Consider the following 27,350-nt stretch of genomic DNA (forward strand, 5'->3'; position numbering starts at 1 on the left):
TCATAATTATTCTGTGCTTGTTATAGTATTACAATGTGTTCATAATTATTCTGTGCTTGTTATAGTATTACAATGTGTTCATAATTATTCTGTGCTTGTTATAGTATTACAATGTGTTCATAATTATTCTGTGCTTGTTATAGTATTACAATGTATTCATAATTATTCTGTGCTTGTTATAGTATTACAATGTATTCATAATTATTCTGTGCTTGTTATAGTATTACAATGAATTCATAATTATTCTGTGCTTGTTATGGTATTACAATGTATTCATAATTATTCTGTGCTTGTTATAGTATTACAATGTATTCATAATTATTCTGTGCTTGTTATAGTATTACAATGTATTCATAATTATTCTGTGCTTGTTATGGTATTACAATGTGTTCATAATTATTCTGTGCTTGTTATAGTATTACAATGAATTCATAATTATTCTGTGCTTGTTATAGTATTACAATGTGTTCATAATTATTCTGTGTGCTTGTTATAGTATTACAATGTGTTCATAATTATCCTGTGCTTGTTATAGTATTACAATGTATTCATAATTATCCTGTGCTTGTTATAGTATTACAATGTGTTCATAATTATTCTGTGCTTGTTATAGTATTACAATGTGTTCATAATTATTCTGTGCTTGTTATAGTATTACAATGTGTTCATAATTATTCTGTGCTTGTTATAGTATTACAATGTGTTCATAATTATTCTGTGCTTGTTGTAGTATTACAATGTGTTCATAATTATTCTGTGCTTGTAGTATTACAATGTGTTCATAATTATTCTGTGCTTGTTATAGTATTACAATGTATTCATAATTATTCTGTGCTTGTTATAGTATTACAATGAATTCATAATTATTCTGTGCTTGTTATGGTATTACAGTGTACTCATAATTATTCTGTGCTTGTTATAGTATTACAATGTGTTCATAATTATTCTGTGTTTGTTATAGTATTACAATGTGTTCATAATTATTCTGTGCTTGTTATAGTATTACAATGTGTTCATAATTATTCTGTGCTTGTTATAGTATTACAATGTGTTCATAATTATTCTGTGCTTGTTATAGTATAACAATGTGTTCATAATTTTTCTGTGTTTGTTATAGTATTACAATGTATTCATAATTATTCTGTGCTTGTTATAGTATTACAATGTATTCATAATTATTCTGTGCTTGTTATAGTATTACAATGTGTTCATAATTATTCTGTGCTTGTTATAGTATTACAATGTGTTCATAATTATTCTGTGCTTGTTATAGTATTACAATGTGTTCATAATTATTCTGTGCTTGTTATAGTATTACAATGTGTTCATAATTATTCTGTGCTTGTTATAGTATTACAATGTGTTCATAATTATTCTGTGCTTGTTATAGTATTACAATGTATTCATAATTATTCTGTGCTTGTTATAGTATTACAATGTATTCATAATTATTCTGTGCTTGTTATAGTATTACAATGCATTCATAATTATTCTGTGCTTGTTATAGTATTACAATGTGTTCATAGTTATTCTGTGGTTGTTATAGTATTACAATGTGTTCATAATTATTCTGTGCTTGTTATAGTATTACAATGTGTTCATAATTATTCTGTGTTTGTTATAGTATTACAATGTATTCATAATTATTCTGTGTTTGTTATAGTATTACAATGTATTCATAATTATTCTGTGCTTGTTATAGTATTACAATGTATTCATAATTATTCTGTGCTTGTTATAGTATTACAATGTATTCATAATTATTCTGTGCTTGTTATAGTATTACAATGTATTCATAATTATTCTGTGCTTGTTATAGTATTACAATGTGTTCATAATTATTCTGTGCTTGTTATAGTATTACAATGTGTTCATAATTATTCTGTGCTTGTTATAGTATTACAATGTGTTCATAATTATTCTGTGCTTGTTATAGTATTACAATGTGTTCATAATTATTCTGTGCTTGTTATAGTATTACAATGTGTTCATAATTATTCTGTGCTTGTTATAGTATTACAATGTGTTCATAATTATTCTGTGCTTGTTGTAGTATTACAATGTGTTCATAATTATTCTGTGCTTGTTATAGTATTACAATGTATTCATAATTATTCTGTGCTTGTTATAGTATTACAATGTGTTCATAATTATTCTGTGCTTGTTATAGTATTACAATGTGTTCATAATTATTCTGTGCTTGTTATAGTATTACAATGTATTCATAATTATTCTGTGCTTGTTATAGTATTACAATGTGTTCATAATTATTCTGTGCTTGTTATAGTATTACAATGTGTTCATAATTATTCTGTGCTTGTTATAGTATTACAATGTGTTCATAATTATTCTGTGCTTGTTATAGTATTACAATGTGTTCATAATTATTCTGTGCTTGTTATAGTATTACAATGTGTTCATAATTATTCTGTGCTTGTTATAGTATTACAATGTGTTCATAATTATTCTGTGCTTGTTATAGTATTACAATGTATTCATAATTATTCTGTGCTTGTTATAGTATTACAATGTATTCATAATTATTCTGTGCTTGTTATAGTATTACAATGTATTCATAATTATTCTGTGCTTGTTATAGTATTACAATGTGTTCATAATTATTCTGTGCTTGTTATAGTATTACAATGTGTTCATAATTATTCTGTGCTTGTTATAGTATTACAATGTGTTCATAATTATTCTGTGCTTGTTATAGTATTACAATGTGTTCATAATTATTCTGTGCTTGTTATAGTATTACAATGTGTTCATAATTATTCTGTGCTTGTTATAGTATTACAATGTGTTCATAATTATTCTGTGCTTGTTATAGTATTACAATGTGTTCATAATTATTCTGTGCTTGTTATAGTATTACAATGTGTTCATAATTATTCTGTGCTTGTTATAGTATTACAATGTATTCATAATTATTCTGTGCTTGTTATAGTATTACAATGTATTCATAATTATTCTGTGCTTGTTATAGTATTACAATGTGTTCATAATTATTCTGTGCTTGTTATAGTATTACAATGTATTCATAATTATTCTGTGCTTGTTATAGTATTACAATGTATTCATAATTATTCTGTGCTTGTTATAGTATTACAATGTATTCATAATTATTCTGTGCTTGTTATAGTATTACAATGTGTTCATAATTATTCTGTGCTTGTTATAGTATTACAATGTGTTCATAATTATTCTGTGCTTGTTATAGTATTACAATGTGTTCATAATTATTCTGTGCTTGTTATAGTATTACAATGTATTCATAATTATTCTGTGCTTGTTATAGTATTACAATGTATTCATAATTATTCTGTGCTTGTTATAGTATTACAATGTATTCATAATTATTCTGTGCTTGTTATAGTATTACAATGTATTCATAATTATTCTGTGCTTGTTATAGTATTACAATGTGTTCATAATTATTCTGTGCTTGTTATAGTATTACAATGTGTTCATAATTATTCTGTGCTTGTTATAGTATTACAATGTGTTCATAATTATTCTGTGCTTGTTATAGTATTACAATGTGTTCATAATTATTCTGTGCTTGTTATAGTATTACAATGTGTTCATAATTATTCTGTGCTTGTTATAGTATTACAATGTGTTCATAATTATTCTGTGCTTGTTATAGTATTACAATGTGTTCATAATTATTCTGTGCTTGTTATAGTATTACAATGTATTCATAATTATTCTGTGCTTGTTATAGTATTACAATGTATTCATAATTATTCTGTGCTTGTTATAGTATTACAATGTGTTCATAGTTATTCTGTGGTTGTTATAGTATTACAATGTGTTCATAATTATTCTGTGCTTGTTATAGTATTACAATGTATTCATAATTATTCTGTGCTTGTTATAGTATTACAATGTATTCATAATTATTCTGTGTTTGTTATAGTATTACAATGTATTCATAATTATTCTGTGCTTGTTATAGTATTACAATGTGTTCATAATTATTCTGTGTTTGTAATAGTATTACAATGTTTTCATAATTATCCTGTGCTTGTTATAGTATTACAATGTATTCATAATTATTCTGTGCTTGTTATAGTATTACAATGTGTTCATAATTATTCTGTGCTTGTTATAGTATTACAATGTATTCATAATTATTCTGTGCTTGTTATAGTATTACAATGTGTTCATAATTATTCTGTGCTTGTTATAGTATTACAATGTATTCATAATTATTCTGTGCTTGTTATAGTATTACAATGTATTCATAATTATTCTGTGCTTGTTATAGTATTACAATGTATTCATAATTATTCTGTGCTTGTTATAGTATTACAATGTATTCATAATTATTCTGTGCTTGTTATAGTATTACAATGTATTCATAATTATTCTGTGCTTGTTATAGTATTACAATGTATTCATAATTATTCTGTGCTTGTTATAGTATTACAATGTGTTCATAATTATTCTGTGTTTGTTATAGTATTACAATGTGTTCATAATTATTCTGTGCTTGTTATAGTATTACAATGTATTCATAATTATTCTGTGCTTGTTATAGTATTACAATGTGTTCATAATTATTCTGTGCTTGTTATAGTATTACAATGTGTTCATAATTATTCTGTGCTTGTTATAGTATTACAATGTGTTCATAATTATTCTGTGCTTGTTATAGTATTACAATGTGTTCATAATTATTCTGTGCTTGTTATAGTATTACAATGTGTTCATAATTATTCTGTGCTTGTTATAGTATTACAATGTGTTCATAATTATTCTGTGCTTGTTATAGTATTACAATGTATTCATAATTATTCTGTGCTTGTTATAGTATTACAATGAATTCATAATTATTCTGTGCTTGTTATGGTATTACAGTGCACTCATAATTATTCTGTGCTTGTTATAGTATTACAATGTGTTCATAATTATTCTGTGCTTGTTATAGTATTACAATGTGTTCATAATTATTCTGTGCTTGTTATAGTATTACAATGTGTTCATAATTATTCTGTGCTTGTTATAGTATTACAATGTATTCATAATTATTCTGTGCTTGTTATAGTATTTCAATGTATTCATAATTATTCTGTGCTTGTTATAGTATTACAATGTATTCATAATTATTCTGTGCTTGTTATAGTATTACAATGTATTCATAATTATTCTGTGCTTGTTATAGTATTACAATGTGTTCATAATTATTCTGTGCTTGTTATAGTATTACAATGTGTTCATAATTATTCTGTGCTTGTTGTAGTATTACAATGTGTTCATAATTATTCTGTGCTTGTTATAGTATTACAATGTATTCATAATTATTCTGTGCTTGTTATAGTATTACAATATGTTCATAATTATTCTGTGCTTGTTATAGTATTACAATGTGTTGATAATTATTCTGTGCTTGTTATAGTATTACAATGTGTTCATAATTATTCTGTGCTTGTTATAGTATTACAATGTGTTCATAATTATTCTGTGCTTGTTATAGTATTACAATGTGTTCATAATTATTCTGTGTTTGTTATAGTATTACAATGCATTCATAATTATTCTTGCTTGTTATAGTATTACAATGTGTTCATAATTATTCTGTGTTTGTAATAGTATTACAATGTGTTCATAATTATCCTGTGCTTGTTATAGTATTACAATGTGTTCATAATTATTCTGTGCTTGTTATAGTATTACAATGTATTCATAATTATTCTGTGCTTGTTATAGTATTACAATGTATTCATAATTATTCTGTGCTTGTTATAGTATTACAATGTATTCATAATTATTCTGTGCTTGTTATAGTATTACAATGTGTTCATAATTATTCTGTGCTTGTTATAGTATTACAATGTGTTCATAATTATTCTGTGCTTGTTGTAGTATTACAATGTGTTCATAATTATTCTGTGCTTGTTATAGTATTACAATGTATTCATAATTATTCTGTGCTTGTTATAGTATTACAATATGTTCATAATTATTCTGTGCTTGTTATAGTATTACAATGTGTTCATAATTATTCTGTGCTTGTTATAGTATTACAATGTGTTCATAATTATTCTGTGCTTGTTATAGTATTACAATGTGTTCATAATTATTCTGTGCTTGTTATAGTATTACAATGTGTTCATAATTATTCTGTGCTTGTTATAGTATTACAATGTGTTCATAATTATTCTGTGCTTGTTATAGTATTACAATGTGTTCATAATTATTCTGTGCTTGTTATAGTATTACAATGTATTCATAATTATTCTGTGCTTGTTATAGTATTACAATGTATTCATAATTATTCTGTGCTTGTTATGGTATTACAATGTGTTCATAATTATTCTGTGCTTGTTATAGTATTACAATGTGTTCATAATTATTCTGTGCTTGTTATAGTATTACAATGTGTTCATAATTATTCTGTGCTTGTTATAGTATTACAATGTATTCATAATTATTCTGTGCTTGTTATAGTATTACAATGTGTTCATAATTATTCTGTGCTTGTTATAGTATTACAATGTGTTCATAATTATTCTGTGCTTGTTATAGTATTACAATGTGTTCATAATTATTCTGTGCTTGTTATAGTATTACAATGTGTTCATAATTATTCTGTGCTTGTTATAGTATTACAATGTGTTCATAATTATTCTGTGCTTGTTATAGTATTACAATGTATTCATAATTATTCTGTGCTTGTTATAGTATTACAATGTGTTCATAATTATTCTGTGCTTGTTATAGTATTACAATGTGTTCATAATTATTCTGTGCTTGTTGTAGTATTACAATGTGTTCATAATTATTCTGTGCTTGTTATAGTATTACAATGTATTCATAATTATTCTGTGCTTGTTATAGTATTACAATATGTTCATAATTATTCTGTGCTTGTTATAGTATTACAATGTGTTCATAATTATTCTGTGCTTGTTATAGTATTACAATGTGTTCATAATTATTCTGTGCTTGTTGTAGTATTACAATGTGTTCATAATTATTCTGTGCTTGTTATAATATTACAATGTATTCATAATTATTCTGTGCTTGTTGTAGTATTACAATGTATTCATATCATTTTGACAGGCTTTAAGTAAACACAAGTTTTTTGCACACCAAAGATAATATTGTTAATGGAGTATTTTTACTAAAAATTTATCTATGAATACTTATATATGTATAAATATATAAATAGATAATTTCTGCATACTGGTCTGAGTGTTCATTTCCATGTTTAGATTAAAAATACTTTTTCTTTAGTCTCAAAAATCACAAACTTTTTTGTGTAATATCTGAACCTGAAGCCTTGTTACTGGTGTAACTCCTGAAACAGTAAAGAAATAGGACTTCAAATTGTGATATTAAACTACTTATGTTTATACTAAATAGTTTTATGATCATAATAGCATGTGAATGTACATACATTGTTAAATTTTATTGTTTTATTGCCTTTATAACCCCTGACTAATTACTATTCATGCCTTAATAAGTGGTAAATTATGTGACAAATATGCAGCTCTTGTTATGCTTTTGAATTCCATTATGCACGAGCTACTCATGAACATTTTTAAAAATATTATTAGTTTTTTGTTTGTTTGTGTGTTTTTGGTATTTTTTTAAATTTTGTTTACAGTATTATTTCAGTTCTTGGCATCACAATACAACCTTTTTTATGTTTATTTTTGTTTAGAATTTCGTGCAAAGCTATACAAGGACTATCTGCACTAGTTGTTCCTAATTTAGCAGTGCAAGACAAGAGGGAAGGCAGCTAGTTATCACCATCCACTGCCAACTCTTGGGCTACTCTTTTACCAACGAATAGTGAGATTAACCATCACATTATGACGTTCCAACAGCTGAAAGGGCAAGCATGTTTTTTGTGACAGGGATTCAAACTCGCAACCCTCAGATTACGAGTCGAACACTTTAATCCACCTGGCCATACCAGGCCTATTATTATTAGTAGTAACAGTGTTACTTATTTTACTTAATTTAACCTAACTAAACTAAAGATATTCCTATTTTACACATTGCATTTCCCATGGCAATCAAGGTTGAATTGAAAGTAAAATATGGAATTATATTTACAGGAAACATTGCAATACGATAAATCACTTGACAGATAAAAACCATGGCTTTCTATTGGTTTTTAAGTAACATCGTATTGAGTGGCTCAAACACTTATTGGTAATTTCTAATAAAGAGGACGTCACAGGTGAGTGTGGCAAGATGGATTTGATTTCATGTCTTTGGAATCAAGTAATATCAAAGGCTATGAAAATTATAGTATGCCTAAGCAAAATTATATCATAATAAGTGATTTACATTAAATTTCATTTTTTACTTCTTGGAGAGGTGGTAAATAAATTAAAGAAGAAAAGGCTTTGAGAGAAAATGTTGCAATTCTTACACAAGAAAATTCTAGTTTTTCTATTTTAAATATTGCCTTCTGAAAGTAAAATCTTTAAACTTGTATTCTATTAAAATATGGATTATGAGCTATGTCTGTTTATGAGTATATCATAAAAATAAAATAGTTTAATCAACTTTTAAATGTAACTCACAAGAACCTTGAGTTACATGCACAGAAAAAAGATGTCTACGGAGAAAGGGTTAATAATGCTATTTTTCCAAGAGGAAGTGTACTTTGAATAAAAATCAAGATTTCATGTTTTGTTACCATGACTACAGGTCCCAAATACCAGTGTAAATACAGGACTTCTTATAGTTATTTGGTTGATTACTATTATGTTATTGAACAAAACATTGTTTAACCAGGTTTCAGATTGAGTATATGCATATTGTTAAAGTATGTTATTGTTGTCTGTGTTAAGTAGATTACCTCAAACAGTGCAGGTCATGTGGGAGCTTATATACATGTATTAAAATGTAGCTTATTAGAACAAGTAATTTAGGTAGGTTACTTTCTAATCTAATCTACATTTGTGTGTGTATAAATAATTATTACTGACCTTGGATCTTATCTAAGCCCAGATCTCTACTACTGTTAGTAGCAATAAAACAATGCAGGTGTCCTAATAATACTCAGACCTAAACACAGGTCGTAGCAACACTGTTTGAGATGTGCAAATTGGAGATAGTTTTACAATGCTTTATGTTTAGTGTCATTTCTACAACATAGTGACAATGTTGGATACTTATAATTTCCTGGGAGAAAATTTCAAAATCCAAACATTCTTATGAATATGTCTAAGAGACAACTCACAAAAAGAACATTGGAAAAGAAAATCACAAAAGTCCTTAATTATAGAACATATTTAGTTTTACAGATACAGTATAAAATCAAATCCTATTTGCAAATTTCAAATTAAACTTAGAACAAACAACACAATTATTAGTAAAATATTCCCTTCAATGTTTCAGTTACTTTTTAACTTATTATTTAAATTCTGAAATCATAATATCCTTATGTATTTAGAAGTTAATTAAGTTGATGGCCATTTTGGCCAACTGACACCATTTTGCATGCAATCTTCACATGACCATATTAACTTCAAAGACATTTTACAACATTCATGTTTCAATATTACCAGGAGATATAAATGAAAATGACAAGTTGTCTTAATTATTTTAGAAGTGCAAAAGTAAATAAAAAAGTAGGATTTTATAAGTAATAAAACTACAAATAAAGTAAACAGCAACATGTTATTTATTATGACTTAAAGAACAGAAAAGTGGTAATTACATTCCAGATTTAGTTTCTTACAAATTACAAGATTACTGAAAAATTAGAAGTCTCTAAAATCCTTATTTTGTAAAGTTATCTGAAGTTAACATTTTTCTTATAATGAAAATGGTTTCCAATAATACTTACGATCCACCAACACTATAGCTAGAATCTCACATTGATAAAAGTGTAGGCATGATCCATACAGAAAGCACTTGTACTGAACAGGAATATACCAAGAGAAAAAATGGTACAAGAGTGCGGAAATTACACCCTACCTCCCAAACAGATATGCTCTTCACTTGGAGCGTAGTTCCTATATCAAAGGCAGAACAGAATATGAGTAATCATCAGGTAGGCTATCCCTGACCAGACAGCCAAGATTCTATGACTCAGGTTGGAATTAAGGGGTTGTAGTACCTATATCCTATGTTGCTGGCTATGGCTATTAGACCACAATATGATATGTGTATATATATATATTTACTGTAACCACAAAATGTTGCATTTGGCACCATCAGAATAACAACAAGAAAGTAAGCAACACTTAAATGGGCAGATTCTCTTCTCCACTTGAATAAGTCCAAAAAGGTAACACCTGAGGCTCGGAATGATGGGATCCTATATGCCATACTCAACAAAGGAATAGAATTCATCTGGTTTGGAATTATGAACATTCATTCTCAGTCCCTAATCATGTAGGTAAGGTGTATTCTACTTAACCCTGGAATTATGTGGAACCTGCACTCAACCAAGGACTTAGAATGGAACTGCTTTGGTTTCAGAATTACAATATAGTGAACCAACTTCCATGAATGACAACTGAAACTAGTACTGATCAAAGAGAAGGGTTTTGCACTCCCCAACTAGATAACTGTATGCAAAATATGAACCAAAGTTATGAGTAGGTTTCCAGTAAGGCTGGAGCCACTCTTACTGAAATACAAAAAAAAAACATCCAGGAACCCTAGAAGGAGGACCCCTGACTATGCCCTCTTCTCAAAGAATGATTGAACACACTCAAAAACTTTGGTTGAAAAGCCTCTTGTTTACCACAGATTCTCAAGCTCTACTCATACAGCCTGGGGTGATAAAATGATAAAAACAGAGCTCTGGAAACTGTGCAATAGGTGAATCAAGTTCCCTACATTTTATTCAAATCAATCACAATTTGTTCAACATGAAGAATAGCAAGATTAGCTGTATTTATGAATGTTCACGAGTGCCAATCCATAATATCATCTGGTAAGTGTCTAAATGACCTTACAGGACATCTCATTTTGACAGAACCTGTTGTATACTGGTGGTAGTATTATAGTTAAAGTAGTTACTAGTATGAAGTTGAAAAGTGAAAGCATACCTGCCTCAGAAGCACTCACCCCAGAATGGTATACCATGGAAAATAAAGGGACCTTGGAAATGAAAGAGTATATGACTGAGGAAAATACTCATTTCTGGTAAAAGCCTAGCAGATGTGGTAAACAAATCTACAGGAAGTAGTGGGTCACCATCAGAAGAGGAACTGGCAAGATCATGTAAACAACAAGATAGGAAAGTAACAGAAGTATTCCACATACCAGCCGACACAATGTCTTCAAAGAATCACTGAATCCGGCAGCTAATGACACTGGAGATTGAGAAATAGCTACAGTGTCAACAGATGTTAAGTATGTTTTGGAATTATTATACAGTACTATGAATAAACTGTGAACAAAAAAAACATTTTAAAGAACATTTTGACAGCTGAACTTTTATATAACGAAAAACTGACAATGTTATACATACTTCCTCTTGTCGATATCAAACAATGAATTGTAATGTCCTGAATACCCAACAAACCTGTTGCATCAAAAGATAAATTTTAACATAAACAGCTGTCTTCACATGTAACTTAAAATAAAAAGTCAATTCTGTATTGATGAACTATTGACAATTACTTGATTGTCCTTTTCATTTTTATATCTCTCAAAATTTCAAAACTAAAATGACGAGTTTGTGGGAAATTAAGCACAAAGCTACACATTGGGTTATCTGTGCTCTGCCCACCACCAGTATCAAAATACACAATGGGTTATCTGTGCTCTGCCCACCACCAGTATCAAAATACACAATGGGTTATCTGTGCTCTGCCCACCACCAGTATCAAAATACACAATGGGTTATCTGTGCTCTGCCCACCACCAGAATCAAAATACACAATGGGTTATCTGTGCTCTGCCCACCACCAGTATCAAAATACACAATGGGTTATCTGTGCTCTGCCCACCACCAGTATCAAAATACACATTGGGTTATCTGTGCTCTGCCCACCACCAGTATCAAAATACACATTGGGTTATCTGTGCTCTGCCCACCACCAGTATCAAAATACACATTGGGTTATCTGTGCTCTGCCCACCACCAGTATCAAAATACACAATGGGTTATCTGTGCTCTGCCCACCACCAGTATCAAAATACACAATGGGTTATCTGTGCTCTGCCCACCACCAGTATCAAAATACACAATGGGTTATCTGTGCTCTGCCCACCACCAGTATCAAAAACTAGTTTCTATCAATGTAAGTTTGCAGACATACTGCTGTGTCATTGGGGGAAGAAGTACAAGTTTAGGACATTTTGAAAATATAAAGAATTCTATGGCATTTCAATAAGTTATTATAAAATTTTCAATGACCATTAAATTCACTGTAAACACAATCAATGGAAAAAAACATTTTAGCTAGTTTAGTTATTTTAGTCAAAATAACATGTAAGTTTGTTTTCTCACCAAGATATTACTTGCTAACCAATACATTGTTTAGAGATTAAGGGATCATCTGAAAATTCATTTCCAGCATCTTCTGTTATGCTGCACTAGACCTTAAGTGCCAATCAGCACAAATCACCAAGTACGTATGTGCCATTTAAGAAAATGTTTCATCAAAACAACTGATTACCATCTAAGGGCTGGGACTAACTTTGACCAAAACTGTTAAGTGGCTGGATAATTATAATTTGTGAAATAAGCATTGTTACACAATATGTCACCTATATAAAAGTAACCTGTTTTGATCAGCTGATTGAATAACTTGGAAAGCAACACAAAATCATTTCACATTCTATTTTACAATCACAATTAAAATAACAACAAATAAACATCTATAAGAAACTAATTTCCACACTACAACAGTCTGAATTACCCACTGCTACATAACTACAAAACACTGAGTGTTAAGTATTAACACTCAGACTTCAGGAAATGTCACACGATCGTATGCTATAATTATACAACATGCACTTTCTGAAAGAAGCTTGTCTGCTATTTTTTCAAGTTCTATAAAACATTTTTTCTTGACTTTCCACAAATTTCATGACACATACAGAACCTGTACAAACTTTATTTTTTATTTAAAATGAAAACTTGTTACATTTAGATTGGTACATCAATAAATTATATTATTCAGTTTAGACATTAATATTATGTGCAATATTTATAAATAAAGAGCCTCTCATAATGCTAAGTTTATTTATTAAATGAACAAACAATAATGTGCTTCAATATTTGATTACTTACATAAAATCTGAATTTGAAAGGAAACACTCTTTTTCATGGTGTTACAAGTTTGTTTTTATTGCTTAAGACATATTTTTCTTGCATATGAATTGTAATAATATCTTTGTATAAAAAAATAAAAACAAACAAAAGTAGAAAAAAATAAACACATAAAGGTAAATACAAGTTTAGCACATTGCATAATTTAAACATCTACACATACAGATATTAAAATGTTTCAAAAGTCATGTTACACGTGATTTTTAAGCACTTCTACCAACAGTGATAAGTTAGTCTACAAAACAACTTAAAAGATTAAGTTTTTATAACTATGTATTATTAGCTGTCTTTTAGTATCATTTATTTTGAGTACTTTTTCACTGTGGATCTTGTTATACTTTGTAAACTACTATATTTCATATTTTAACAGAAGTTAACAAATTACTCACCTTCCTTTGAAGAATGTAATATAAAAACTGATGAATAACAGATTACACACTTCAACATGTACATCTTCAAAGTCAAACTATTTTCATGTTCAGTCTGAATGTGATGTATTTCTATACACCATATTTCAGAACAGTATTAACTATTTTACAAAAGGTACATCTTCAAAGTCAAACTATTTTCATGTTCAGTCTGAGTGTGATGTATTTCTATATACAATATTTCAGAACAGTATTAACTATTTTACAAAGGTACATCTTCAAAGTCAAACTATTTTCATGTTCAGTCTGAGTGTGATGTATTTCTATATACAATATTTCAGAACAGTATTTACTATTTTACAAGATGTACATCTTCAAAGTCAAACTATTTTCATGTTCAGTCTGAGTGTGATGTATTTCTATATCCAATATTTCAGAACAGTATTAACTATTTTACAAAAGGTACATCTTCAAAGTCAAACTATTTTCATGTTCAGTCTGAGTGTGATGTATTTCTATATACAATATTTCAGAACAGTATTTACTATTTTACAAGATGTACATCTTCAAAGTCAAACTATTTTCATGTTCAGTCTGAGTGTGATGTATTTCTATATACAATATTTCAGAACAGTATTAACTATTTTACAAAAGGTACATCTTCAAAGTCAAACTATTTTCATGTTCAGTCTGAGTGTGATGTATTTCTATATACAATATTTCAGAACAGTATTTACTATTTTACAAGATGTACATCTTCAAAGTCAAACTATTTTCATGTTCAGTCTGAGTGTGATGTATTTCTATATCCAATATTTCAGAACAGTATTAACTATTTTATAAAAGGTACATCTTCAAAGTCAAACTATTTTCATGTTCAGTCTGAGTGTGATGTATTTCTATATACAATATTTCAGAACAGTATTAACTATTTTACAAAAGGTACATCTTCAAAGTCAAACTATTTTCATGTTCAGTCTGAGTGTGATGTATTTCTATATACAATATTTCAGAACAGTATTAACTATTTTACAAAGGTACATCTTCAAAGTCAAACTATTTTCATGTTCAGTCTGAGTGTGATGTATTTCTATACACAATATTTCAGAACAGTATTTACTATTTTACAAAAAGAATATTAACATACAGAAAAAGGTTGACATAAATAAAAAATGTTTGATAAACTACCTTAACACAAATGACAACCAATTGATAATACTATTAAACTTGTCATTTCATGTCAGAGGTTTTTAGAACTCTTAGGTGAAACATTAAGTTCTATTCTTCAAATCAAATCTTTAGTGTATAAATATCTTTCTGTCTGAAAGTGTATTATTTCTTATTTACAAAATTCATTATTTTCCTCAGTTATAAATATCAAACTTTCTAAGTCTGGTTCAGGTCCAGCTTTCAAGTTACTCTGCTACTGTCACACAGAGCAGAGAGATTTCTGCAATGTAGTTTTGAACAATTAGAAATACTATGACCAAATATTTTTGTATTGAGGGAGAGGAAGTCATAATAAAACACAAATCATAGGAACTGAAGACGAATTTTCCATATTCTTCTTAATTTGTCCATGATCTAAATAAATGTTAAGCCTTATCTTAGCTTCCACCATTTTTGTTGTTGTTGTTGTTGTCAGAAGTAGGATACCAATGACTGTTGATCAAGACACTTGTGGTCTAGATACACTAGTTTTCATAAAATTAGCAAACACTAACTATTTCTCAAATCATTAGGAAACACATGTTTATCCTTAAATAAAAACAATTAACTTCATTGTAACAGAAAAAAAAAAGCTTTAAATTCTAGTTTTACAGTGGAAATATCTTTTTATGGTAGTTTTTGTACACATTTTTAGTAATCTTTGGCAATTTTAAAATATATAACATGCAGTAGTGAAGCCAATTTATGTAATATCTCTACATAAACTGGCTGCATTAATAAGAGATGCTTTGTTATTAATTTTAACATGATTTTATCTCATATTTTTATTTCAAAATAGAATTCCATATTTTAAAATTTGTTTTATTAGTAGCCTTCATACACAAGTCTTGAAGTTATGTGTTAAAACACACATATATCCTTAACATAAAATGCATGGGGTTGATTTATTGGACGAATGCCATATTACAGATGGAATGTTCACTATATTTCTGAATTTACTGTGCGTATCTACACAAGATGTTGCAAGCTGTTAGTAAAATGTACAAGTCTGTTGTATGCTAAATATCAAATACACTGCAAAAGTATTTCTAATCAAGAAAGGATGGTAAAAAATAAAGATGGCAATCTGAGTTACATATTAACATGTTAATGTTTATGTAAAGACTTAAAATACTATATCCATGGCACTGTTTGCATATTGTGCTTGCATTGCCTTTAGAGCCTCTGAAATGTATATTTACAAGTTTTCCTTTTCAGTATCCCTGTACACTGTATGATATTTTATCCCTGTACACTGTATATGATATTTTATCCCTGCACACTGTATATGATATTTACTCTTCTTCACCATGAACTGTCACTAAATCAAATACATAAACCAAATTAAAAAGTTACAAATTACCATCTAACTATCATAAGTATACTTAAATACTAAACAATTTTCATGTATTTCTGTATATATTTGTTAGCAATGTGAACAGTTTCACTACTTTGATCACAAGACTATATGGTATTACAACTAAATATACTTTACAGTGTTTCACACTGATCCACAAGTTTATTTAACAAAACACTCAGATTTGATCAATAATAAAACTAAGACTGGTAAAGTGATAAAGTGTGCTCTTAGTGATGTTTAATATACTTATACATAATTACTTTCTAATGTTATTTTATTACATTCTGTACAAACAGAAAGTTAATTAAAAATTTAGATAACATGCATAATGTGGCATAAATTAATACTCTAAAGAAATAAGTTCTGTTTTGAAAAGTGTGCATAATTTGTATTCATTCACCAATAAAATGTGTATGTTTTTTCAAGATGTATAAATTATTCTGATAAACTTTGTATGACTGTAATGGTATTTATCTGGCACTAAAATAAATAGAGATAAAAACTTTTGCAGTCAGATTCTGGTTAAAGTTTGTTATTCTAAATGATGAACAAAATAACCTATGTCCATTTTGGAAATGCCAAAATTAGAAACAGGTAAAACTTACACAATTCAGTAAGGAAGGTGGGTATTCTTCTATAAATCTAGAAAAGGTTAACAGTAAGTCAGTTGTTTCTACAATTTTATTCAACAATGTAGAAAGGAACAACTAACCCCTAATTTTGTAAAGGTAAAACTTTCAAAAAAATTTAATAAATACACAAACATTATTCAAAATTTAATACAGAAAAACTATTTAAAGCCATGTTGAACACAAAATACAAAGAATTACATGACTTACAAAAACAAAAAAGGAACCCAGACCATCAACTGGCATGCTGCATTAAACCAGAGATTTCTGGGACTTATACAACAAAACATAAACCAAATCAATACTAAGAATGGCAGAGACAAAAAGATCTGCCACAACAAAAAATTAGAAAACTAAGATGCAAACAACAGAAAAGACATCCAAAACGACAAACCGTTGACTAACCTCATAATTAATAGATCTGACTGACAATTAAACACAGACGAGATACATCTACTTAACAAAGGACTCAACTTTGCAATAGCACCTAGGAACATTCCAACCATAGAAATCAAAACGTGTTTAGAAAATCTATGCAGGAGACTTGTGATACTTTCTACAGAGAACAAAAACAAGGAAACAACCAACAAAAAGAAGATAACTTAGATAATTTTATTGACATCCAACAGTCAAACTTCCCAGGTAAAATTAAAAATTTATATTTTCCAGAAACACCTAAAAACAACATCTTAAACGATTTTTTCAAAGAATTTTCTCACAAAACCATCAACATAATTTCACAAAACAGAAAACTAAAAAACAATCTTACAAAAAGAGGCATTAATTCCATTAAAAACCTAAAACAAGACAAAAACATAAAAATTCTACAAGCAGATAAAGGTAACGCTATAGTCATAATGAACACGAATGAATACATCCAAAAAATGAAAAACATCCTATCAGACACGAACAAATTTAAACCAATACACACAAATCCAACAAAGACACACGAGACGCAACTTAACAAATTACTACTAAAAAATGGAAAAAGCCAACACAATTTCACAAACACTTTATTCCATTACGACCAATAATGTCCACATATGAATTATTTAATTACAATCTTGGTAAATACATAGCATGGGCATTCTCCAAATATGAAACATCAGCCTAATCTAAATCAACTTAATCATAAAGTCTTAATGGCCATTTTCGATGTTATATCCCTCTTTACAGAAGTTCCAACCACTGAAGCCTGCAAGATAGCCTTAGAACTCTATATCCGCGACCCTAACCCAACTATAGACATTACCAGCAACCAATTAGCAACCCTCATAGAATTCACCACGATAAAGACAAACTTCATGTTCAACAAACAAAACTATACACAAACAAATGGCCTAAGCATGGGCAACCCAGTATCACCAGTTCTAGCCAATATTTTTATGACACAAGTTGAAGCACAAGCAATTAACACAGCATTACATCTGCCACTAAACTGGTACAGATATGTAGATGACACGGTTGTGGAATTCAAATCTACAGAACACCTACTTAATTTTTTCAATCACATTAACTCTATACATCCCAACATTAACTTCACATGTGAACAGGAAGAAAGCAATCAAATATCATTTCTTAACCTCAAAATTACAAGAACCGATAAACAATTCAAAACAGAAATCCACTCAACAATCACCCATACTGGACTATACATTCCTTGGAACCCAGCACATGAAACAAAACAAAAACTCAACATACTAAGAAACCAAATAAACACAGCCATAAAACTATGCTCACCAAATAAAATTAACGATGAATTTTACAAAATAAAAAAATACTTCATCAACATCAATAAGTTTCCTCCACAAACCTTAGAATTATACGCACACACCTAGACAGAAATCAACCAACAAAAGTAAATATATCTCATGAATTAAAAAGTCACCAAACCATATTCTGCTGCATACCAGATATTCCTGACATCAGCAGACAAATAACCAACATTTGGCAGAAACTAGTAACAAAATATGACATTCCAGTTAATACCAAATTTATTCAAAAACCAGGCACAAAACTGAAGTCCATACTATGTAAAAACTACACTAACAAACACCACACCAACATTATTTATAAAATACAATATGATAACTGCCACGACTTCTATATTGGAGAAACAAGTAGAAAAATGGAAACCAGATTCAAAGAACATAAAAATCATCTACACACGTTTTCGAACACTGCAAGTCAAATAAACACAAAACAACCATAGAAAACACTCAAATACTAAATAAAGAAACAGACATAAATAAATGCAAAATTAAAGAAGCCTTACTTATACAACAACTTAAACACAAAATAAACCAATATAAAGAAACACCTTAATACCTATATTAATATAATAAAATAAATAAATTATATTGGACCAAAGTATGACCCTGCCAAGTTTCAAGATAATCTTCCAAGATATGTAGGTATGGCAGTCGATTGAAAAGGGTTTGGAAGAAGATGAAACAGCAGAAAAACTGTATCTCTCTTATGATGATGAGGAACCCACGTGAAGTAAAAATGTATCTCAAGATGGCTGCTATGGGTATTAAAACTCTTTTTGTTATCCAAAAGGAAACACATGGTTCATTTACATGTTACAGTGTACATCACAGAAGCATTTAGAAAAACACATCAGTAAAAAACTAAGTAATAAATTTTCATAACTTGTAAGAAATAAAGTTCAAACACGTGGCCTCAGAAAAAGAACCAGAACTGATAAAAAAACTGCTGTAATATTCCTTCTGAAGTTCAATTTACATTATTTTTGAGGGAGATAATAAAACCACAACTTAGGTATTGGAACATCTAACCTGTTTTTTTGTTTTGTTTAAAAAAAGGGATAAAATTTAATGAGCTTTAAATGATTTGCTTTGTTTTGAATTTCACACAAAGCTACACGAGGGCTATCTGTGCTAGTTGTCCCTAATTTAGCAGTATAAGACAAAAGGGAAGGCAACTAGTCATCACCACCCACTGCCAACTCTTGGGACATTCTTTTACAAACAAATAATGGGATCGACCATCACATAATAATTACGAGTCAAGTGCCTTAACCACCTGGCAGCCAGCCAGGCCAGGAACTTTAAATCAGAACATTTCAAACAAGCATAAAAGTTCACATTTTAAACTTTCAATCTCAAACAATGTTCTATCAAGATCTTTTAAACTTTTATTATTAACATTAATTTTTATACTTTGTTATCTTTTAAACTATATGTGGTGCATTTATACTGAATTACTTTAAAAAAGTGTTTTATCACCTTCTTTAAATTATACCTTTGAAGACCATTTACCCAAAATAACTGTATTTTTCAAGAAGAATAAGGCATTTTTTTAAATTGAATAATTTTCAATATTTTTAAGAAAAAATTCATACAAAAGATACACAGCTTGTTAATTTTGTTTGATAGAGTATATTTAGTTACAGTTTTGTTGTAAAACCAACACCAAACACTTCTACTGTCATCATAAAACTTACAATCTGAAAATCAAAACTATCATCACCAACAGATAGATCTTGTATAAAAACAAAACAAATGGAAAAACTGGACAAAAGTCAGATTTTTGTTTTGATGTTTATTATTATTGATAATAGTGATGTTCTTACCCTTGTAATAAATTTACTTTCCTTTTCTTTAATGTTGATAACTTAGCTAAATATTCTAGCCTTGGATGTTCCTGGTGATATAAAAACAAACCACATTATGATCAAGAGTTCAGGTAAAACATCATATCTGTGTGTTAAGAAATTTACATTTTTAAACATATATTTTTGAGAAACTTTCTCAAAAGAATACCTCTAGAAAACATTCAAATATTATTTTTATAAGACAAAGTTTGAAAAGATGTTCAAAGTGAAATACTAGAGAATAGCTGTAAATATAATACTGGAAACAAACAAAGTTAAAGGTCCTGAACACCCAATCAAGGCAGGAAAACAAGGTCATTTACCCATCAGGAACGTCGAACTGCATATGTCACAACCTTTTACAGAGTTAAATTCAAAATGTAATTAAGCTAGTTATCATCGATGTATACAAGTAAACTTTACATCACAATGTAATTACTGAATCAAATTTTAATTGTATTTAAGTTCTTAGATTCTCCCTTCTTCTATAATTTACTTATTGAATGATTTTATGTAAATTACAGTGAAATCCTTCTAAAGCAGCCACCTTCGTAACTGAGACAAACTGGCTTGATTAGAGGGGTTCCACTGTACATAATTAAGGATTATGTAAACAAAAAGGGACTGTGATTGAATGACCACTTTCAAGGGGTGACCAAACCTGGTGGATGGCCACTTAGAAGGGTTCCACTGTAGTTATTACTCAGACAAGGCAAAAATTTTACAGCTTTCTATTTTATTTATATATGATGTCATACACTAGGAAATTAGAGTCATTTGGCATGCACACCAATCACAGCCTCTCTTTTACAAGCTACCAATAGTTCTCTCAGATGTTGTATATCCATAGACTTACCGCTGTACTAACAGGAGGCATTTAGTGTGGTAGTGCCATTAGTAAAGAACAAAAACAGATGCTGGTAAACAGTACATTTTTTGTTTTTCATAAGTATTCTTTATTTATTACTATAAAAGCAACTAAAATGAAAATACAAAAAAGTTGTTGGATTAGCTAAAATAAAGAATAACAATTAATTATTCTTCATATTGTTTAATGTAATTCAATAGGGTAACATGAGCTGAATGTTCACCAAGTGATTTAAAACTTGTGATGAAGTATTAATAGTTACATGTAGTTCAAAAGTCGATAAAACTATGAGATTAAGAATAAACAGATGTCACAAGTTTTTAGTTATTTAGGATAAACTATCACAGTTTAGGGTCACAATTTGCTGTCATTCTAGCACAATAAAATTGTAATTTACAATTATTTCATAATTTTTTATGATGGTTATGAGGGTGTTTAAATTGACTGATCATTTAGAGAGTTATAGTTTGTAAAATAACAGATAATTGAAAATTTTTAAATGAAGTATTTCTAATTTTAACATAAAAAATCACTTTGTAATCAGAACAGTCAACACTATGACAACATATAATTAAAATATTTTTATGATTACTGTCAAAGTTTGTGATGACACAACTAGTACCTTCAGAATCACAGTAGGTATACTGCCATGGTTAAAAGTTCATGTTAAATACACAAGCCCATTGTGATAAAGTTAGTTTCTAAGGTACACATTACCTCTAAAGTATCAAAACTAGTCATATCCCAGTGGTGGGTAATTATTTCCAAATACTTTTTCCACAATTCAAGAAATATTACAGCTGAAAGTAAATAAAAACAAAGTGAAAGGTTTATCATCAGTAAAGACAGAAATTGTAACAGAATATAAATCACTCTTTAAACTGATGTGACTTGTGACAATTAATTCAATTATTTTTGTTCACCAAAGTGTTAGTAATTAAAAACTTTGTAAAGTGTTTCCTTTTTTCCTTGAAAAGTCCCAAATTACAGATAAAGAAATCTCAAAGTAATAACATGTTTTTGGAATTATTTTTAAGTCTTTGATGGGAGATTTTAGTTATAGAAGTTTGAAGTCTTGGATGTGAAGCAAATTTGATGTGCTTTATGTTGGTTTGAAATTAAGGCCATTTCAAGTAGTGTAAATATACAATGTTGGACGTTTTTTATGTTGAAGTAACCCTTTTGCTATGGGTGTCCATTACTACACATGTCATAAGGATTTTCTTAGTGAGTTACTTTCCCAAAATTCAGGTCCTTTGTAAAGGTCAGTTTTATATTACTGTACATAGTAACATGAGCACACATGCACCATGTCATTGTAACTTCTATACTGTTATCCAGGCACAGTTGAAAGATCAATATAATAAAAATAATAAATGTATATTCAGAGAGTGGACAAGAAAAGTGGCCCCCCTTAAAAATGCTGTTAATTTGTTATATATTTTATTAGATAACAGATAAATGTGTAAAATGCACTTCATGAGATCTGTTCATATATGATATCAAATAAATTAACAACATTTTCAAGGGAGGGGCACTTTTCTGTCCTCCCCTTGTACATAAATGTTTAATGTTATCAAATTTAAGCTATTTTATATGAATTATAGTTTGTAGTTATTTCAGAATGAAAAAAAAGCATTCTTTATATTAATTTCGTAATTGTTTATAGTGGTCAAATCTATCAAGCCCATATAGAGTTTTATTAGTAAAAATAACAGATAAAATATTAAGTTTTTTTTTCTGTACAAAAATGTTTGATAATTATCTGGAGGTTATAAAAATTTTGTGTGTGAAATTTGAACATTTTCTGATGCATACAAGTATTTTTAATCATAAAATCAAAATTACTATGCATGTTGGATAGTCAACATGCAAAAAGAAAATAGTCACAAGAAAAGCATTACTTAAAAAAAGTATTAAAACTCAATAACAATTTGATATTTTGTGTATGAAAGTTCTAACAGAGTTTTAAGTAGAGAATAATATTTATTCAACTTTAACATGTAAATCTATATAATACTTACCCCAGAGTGACATAAAAACAGCAAAAAATACAGCAGCACCAATGTCAAAAAGATGAGTTATTCTGACAAAAGTACATGTCTGTCCTGATATTCCATATCTACATCACATAAAATGGTGTTCTTGTAGTCTTCACAAATGTCCTTACTGTAAAAAAATTCAATTTTGTTTCAAGTTTATATAATAAACACAGTACAGCTGTACATTTATATCAATCATAATATACAACTATCAATTTCAATGATAATGCCACATAAAATAACTGACTAATTGAAATTATGTTTAAATCAATTTATCACAAAATTATTAAAATATTTTAATGGTTCAAAACACATCAACCAATAAAATTAATGGTTCCAATTATTATTCTTTACAATTATTCCAGCTACAAATAGCTTGTGTGAAAATAATTAATTACTTTAGTGATTAATCACTTACCACATTCCATCAATCACATAGCTCTATGTAACTGATTTATCTGAGGTATAATTTAGAAAATGATCAAACATGAGTTATAAAAATAATAAACTGTTTGGTAACTCTTTTTTTCTCCCCCCTTATTCAAACCTGTGAGCATCACCCATCAAGGTGAAGCATACAGAAAACACAACACTCCTACTACTGAAGCTGGAATCAGCATACAGGTGTAATATCCAAACCAAACAAAGTACAGGCCTATCTTAACTCCAAAATACTCCCTGAAAAAATTGAAAGGAACAAACATTGAAGTGATTCTTATCAAAATATAGTACATACAATAACTAATGAGAAACCCCAAAAATACATCCATAATAATTTTTTTGTATATATTTGTCTTAATTGTAAACTCTGACTAGTATGAGAGCAAGGTGATTTTCATGCTAAAATTAATACAATTTATATATCTTTAATATTACAGTCTCCAAATTTCATTTGTATAGCTTCCAGAATCTTCTAATTGAATATCAACTTATTTTTTGGTAAAAAATTTATATGTTGTGCATTATTATCTCTACCCTTACACTGCATGAGCTTAGGCCATTTGTTTAACCTTGTAACCAAAAAAATATGAAATAATATTTTTCCTTTCTAAACTCCATGCAGATTACAATAAAAGCTTATCATTATTTATCCCGACTATCGTCAGTCTTGTATCAGTTAAATATGACAACTTCCTGTATACTATGCTTATGTAACAAGTTAGGAATCACCTTGTATACACTTAGTTCAAATTACAGCAAAAAATTATGTAATACACACGATCACATGTATATACATATATTGCAAACAAATTAATCTATTTCTTCATTTACATTTTCTAACGTTACCTAATAAGTATTTTTTTTACTTTTATAACAAACCAAATATGTACATAAAAATAACAAAAATCTAGTACTTAATTGTGAATGCTGTAATTCTTTTTGTTGTCAAAGATTTAAAGTGTTGAGAGATGCTAACCCAAATTTTCAATGGTGATGTTTTTGATTTTTTTCCAAAATTATTTATTAATTTCAAACACAATTTAGAGCACAAACAATAATAAACATAAAGCATACAATGTCCAATAATTATTACAATTTAACTGGTTTTCTAACCAAACATTGTGCATCAAAACAACTTCCTCAGCTGGTTAAAGTAAACTTAGTGCTAGCAGATTTGAATCTATGTTCGAAAAACTTAAAAGCCATCCTGTGAACGAGATGGCATTATACATAAAATAGAAGATTAAATATTTATTTTCTGATGGTTATCAATAATGTAGTAGCAAATGTCAAAGACAGAAAGAAAGAGAGAGAGAGAATTATTTACCTTTTTGAAAGACTGTATGTAAGAGAAGAGAGCTTTATGGGATGCCTTGGTAACTATAACATTATGTTTTGTATTAGGAAAATCTGTAAGTCTGAAAGTTGTATTCAATCTCAGTCAATCAAATACAAGTGAAAAGACTACCTAAGTTGAGCAATTTGGAATAAACAAGTGCCATCACGTGATACAGAAATGTGAACACTAAGACGTTACAAATTAAATTTTACTTTTGATATTCAGAAATTAAAACTATATTATATAATAGAAACATATAATTAACTACATACTAATACTATTAGATCTACATCTATTTCAGTTATTACAACATCTTTATAGAATTCTATAGCTCAATGAAAATAATACATTAGCATCATGAGAGAATTATCTTCCTCATATCAAGACTGATTCTCCTTATATATAATTATTGTATTTGGAATGATCTCTTTTAAAACACAACTAGTATGAATAAAACTCCACTCGAGACTCTAAACATGGCGTACAAATATAATTGGTAATTTCAATCTTTAGGTTATGCTGAAAACTTTCACCAAGTGATTTTTATATTAAACAAATTCTGTCCAGGTAATTAATTATTAACACTCACTTGATGTCATCAAGAGGTTGTTTTTTACATATTGCCGAAAACAAAGCCCAGTTGTTCATTAACCATTTCCGAGGAGCTTCGTCATCTGAAGAATTGCATTCCCCCTAATAATACGTCAAAGTAAATTGTCAACATAACTATTATTTTACTGATACAGGAAGTGAAATATCTCCAAGTATAATGACAACTAATAAAAATATGTTAAAGTGCACTTTACCGGAAAATAATATTAATAACAAACTACAGGAGCAACCCTATCACACAAATTCATCAGGTCATAAACCTGATATAACACACACTGACTGTAGAAATAACTGTGAACGACACTTTTAACATATGAAAAATTGTACTTTATCAACATCCAGCACACTTGGAAAGAAGAATCAATGAGTTAACTGACTTCATGTAAAGGAAAGGCAGCTTCATACACATTATCATTGATAAGCTTGGTTATTCCTGAAAAATAGGAGAAAAACACAGTATAAATACATAAGGCATGAAAATATTTAATAAAACAATGTAAAGAGTGATTGCAATGACTTTTATTCATCACTATATATAATATCATATATTGGAACCACATATCATAATGTAATGAACCCAAGCACACACATGCCAAGTACTATAACCATTTTATTATTTACCAAATTTTAATTTTTTGATTTTGATGAAATAAGGTTTCATTATACTGTTTTGTTGAACCATTGAAAACAAGATTCAAAATTAAATCTTACAGAGAAGTAAAAAAAAACTTATTGGATTGCTAATCTAAATACTGTTCAACCTTTTGGACTCAATCTAGAACCTGGAATCGATGATCTTCGTTCACTGGTTTCATCTTTGTCAAAAAATTATTTTTATTCTTTGCTCATTTCTTCTCGTAACGTGAAAGCTGAATTTACTAAAACATACCATTTTTTAAGGTAATTTTCATATAATTTTTTACAAACTGAATTGTATATCATTTTCAACCTGTCTCCAGGTGTCACCTTTACTTTACTTAAATGCTGAAGTACCGTTTTAAATACACACATATTCAGCCATTTCTAAAGTAAAATATTCCTTACACCTTTTTGCATACATTCTCACCATTGGCTACATTATACTGGAAATGAGACATTTACACCAGAACATAGAGAAATAGACATTTCTTGGAAAACCAGATGACCTTCCTGATGTTTCTAAACTAACTTTATTTGTATATTACTCATTTGATTACACCACCATTTCCAATTTGTAACTGAAGAAAGTTCCACCTTTCATAAGTGCTCAAATTACAGGGTTTTTATTCATTTCTATCAAGACTTCTTTGAACCTACATGTTTTTATAGCATCTTGAATGATCTGTACAGTTATAGTTGGTTACAGTCTAAGAGCAGAACTAACTGACTTCTTTCCAAACTGTTTATTATCAAGACTCCATATGTCTTATGTCACAACACATAGTCATATTTTTGCCTGTTACAATGCTAACTATATAGGACTGACCTAAACATTAGGGAAACTTGCTTACTTTCTACATAAAATACAGAGTGGACCATAACTGAAATTATTTGAATTAACTGTGCATTGGTTTCCATTTCTGTGTGATTGTATCAGGAATAACCAGGGTTACA

The 27,350-nt window shown here is 28.8% G+C and overlaps 1 protein-coding gene and 1 long non-coding RNA gene across 7 annotated transcripts in view; one reads left to right on the plus strand and one right to left on the minus strand.

Annotated features, from left to right (window-relative positions):
* The window catches only part of LOC143231593 (uncharacterized), a 161,667-nt gene extending 152,500 nt beyond the window's left edge, over positions 1–9,167 (plus strand). Inside the window, exon 3 of the long non-coding RNA XR_013017008.1 lies at positions 7,679–9,167. This is a non-coding gene — a long non-coding RNA (uncharacterized LOC143231593). The remainder of the gene's footprint in view (positions 1–7,678) is intronic.
* A 4,093-nt stretch (positions 9,168–13,260) lies between these two features.
* Positions 13,261–27,350, minus strand: part of LOC143231595 (anoctamin-4-like) — a 29,220-nt gene continuing 15,130 nt past the window's right edge. The window contains exons 3-7 of one of the 6 annotated variants that reach the window (XR_013017034.1): positions 26,085–26,190; positions 25,735–25,838; positions 23,784–24,043; positions 23,348–23,492; positions 13,261–22,123 (exon numbers count right to left, since the gene is read on the minus strand). Coding sequence is in view for 1 of the 6 variants with exons in the window: in XM_076466142.1 (XP_076322257.1) it covers positions 20,431–20,505; positions 22,041–22,123; positions 23,348–23,360 (171 nt within the window). In the remaining 5 variants the exon portion in view is untranslated. Of the gene's footprint in view, positions 22,124–23,347; positions 26,191–27,350 lie in introns of all 6 variants that reach the window. The other 5 variants (XR_013017027.1, XM_076466142.1, XR_013017074.1 and 2 more) reach the window with 5 other exon arrangements.

The sequence above is a fragment of the Tachypleus tridentatus genome, chromosome 1 (genome assembly GCF_004210375.1).
Source record: "Tachypleus tridentatus isolate NWPU-2018 chromosome 1, ASM421037v1, whole genome shotgun sequence".
NCBI classification, from domain to species: Eukaryota; Metazoa; Arthropoda; class Merostomata; order Xiphosura; family Limulidae; genus Tachypleus; species Tachypleus tridentatus.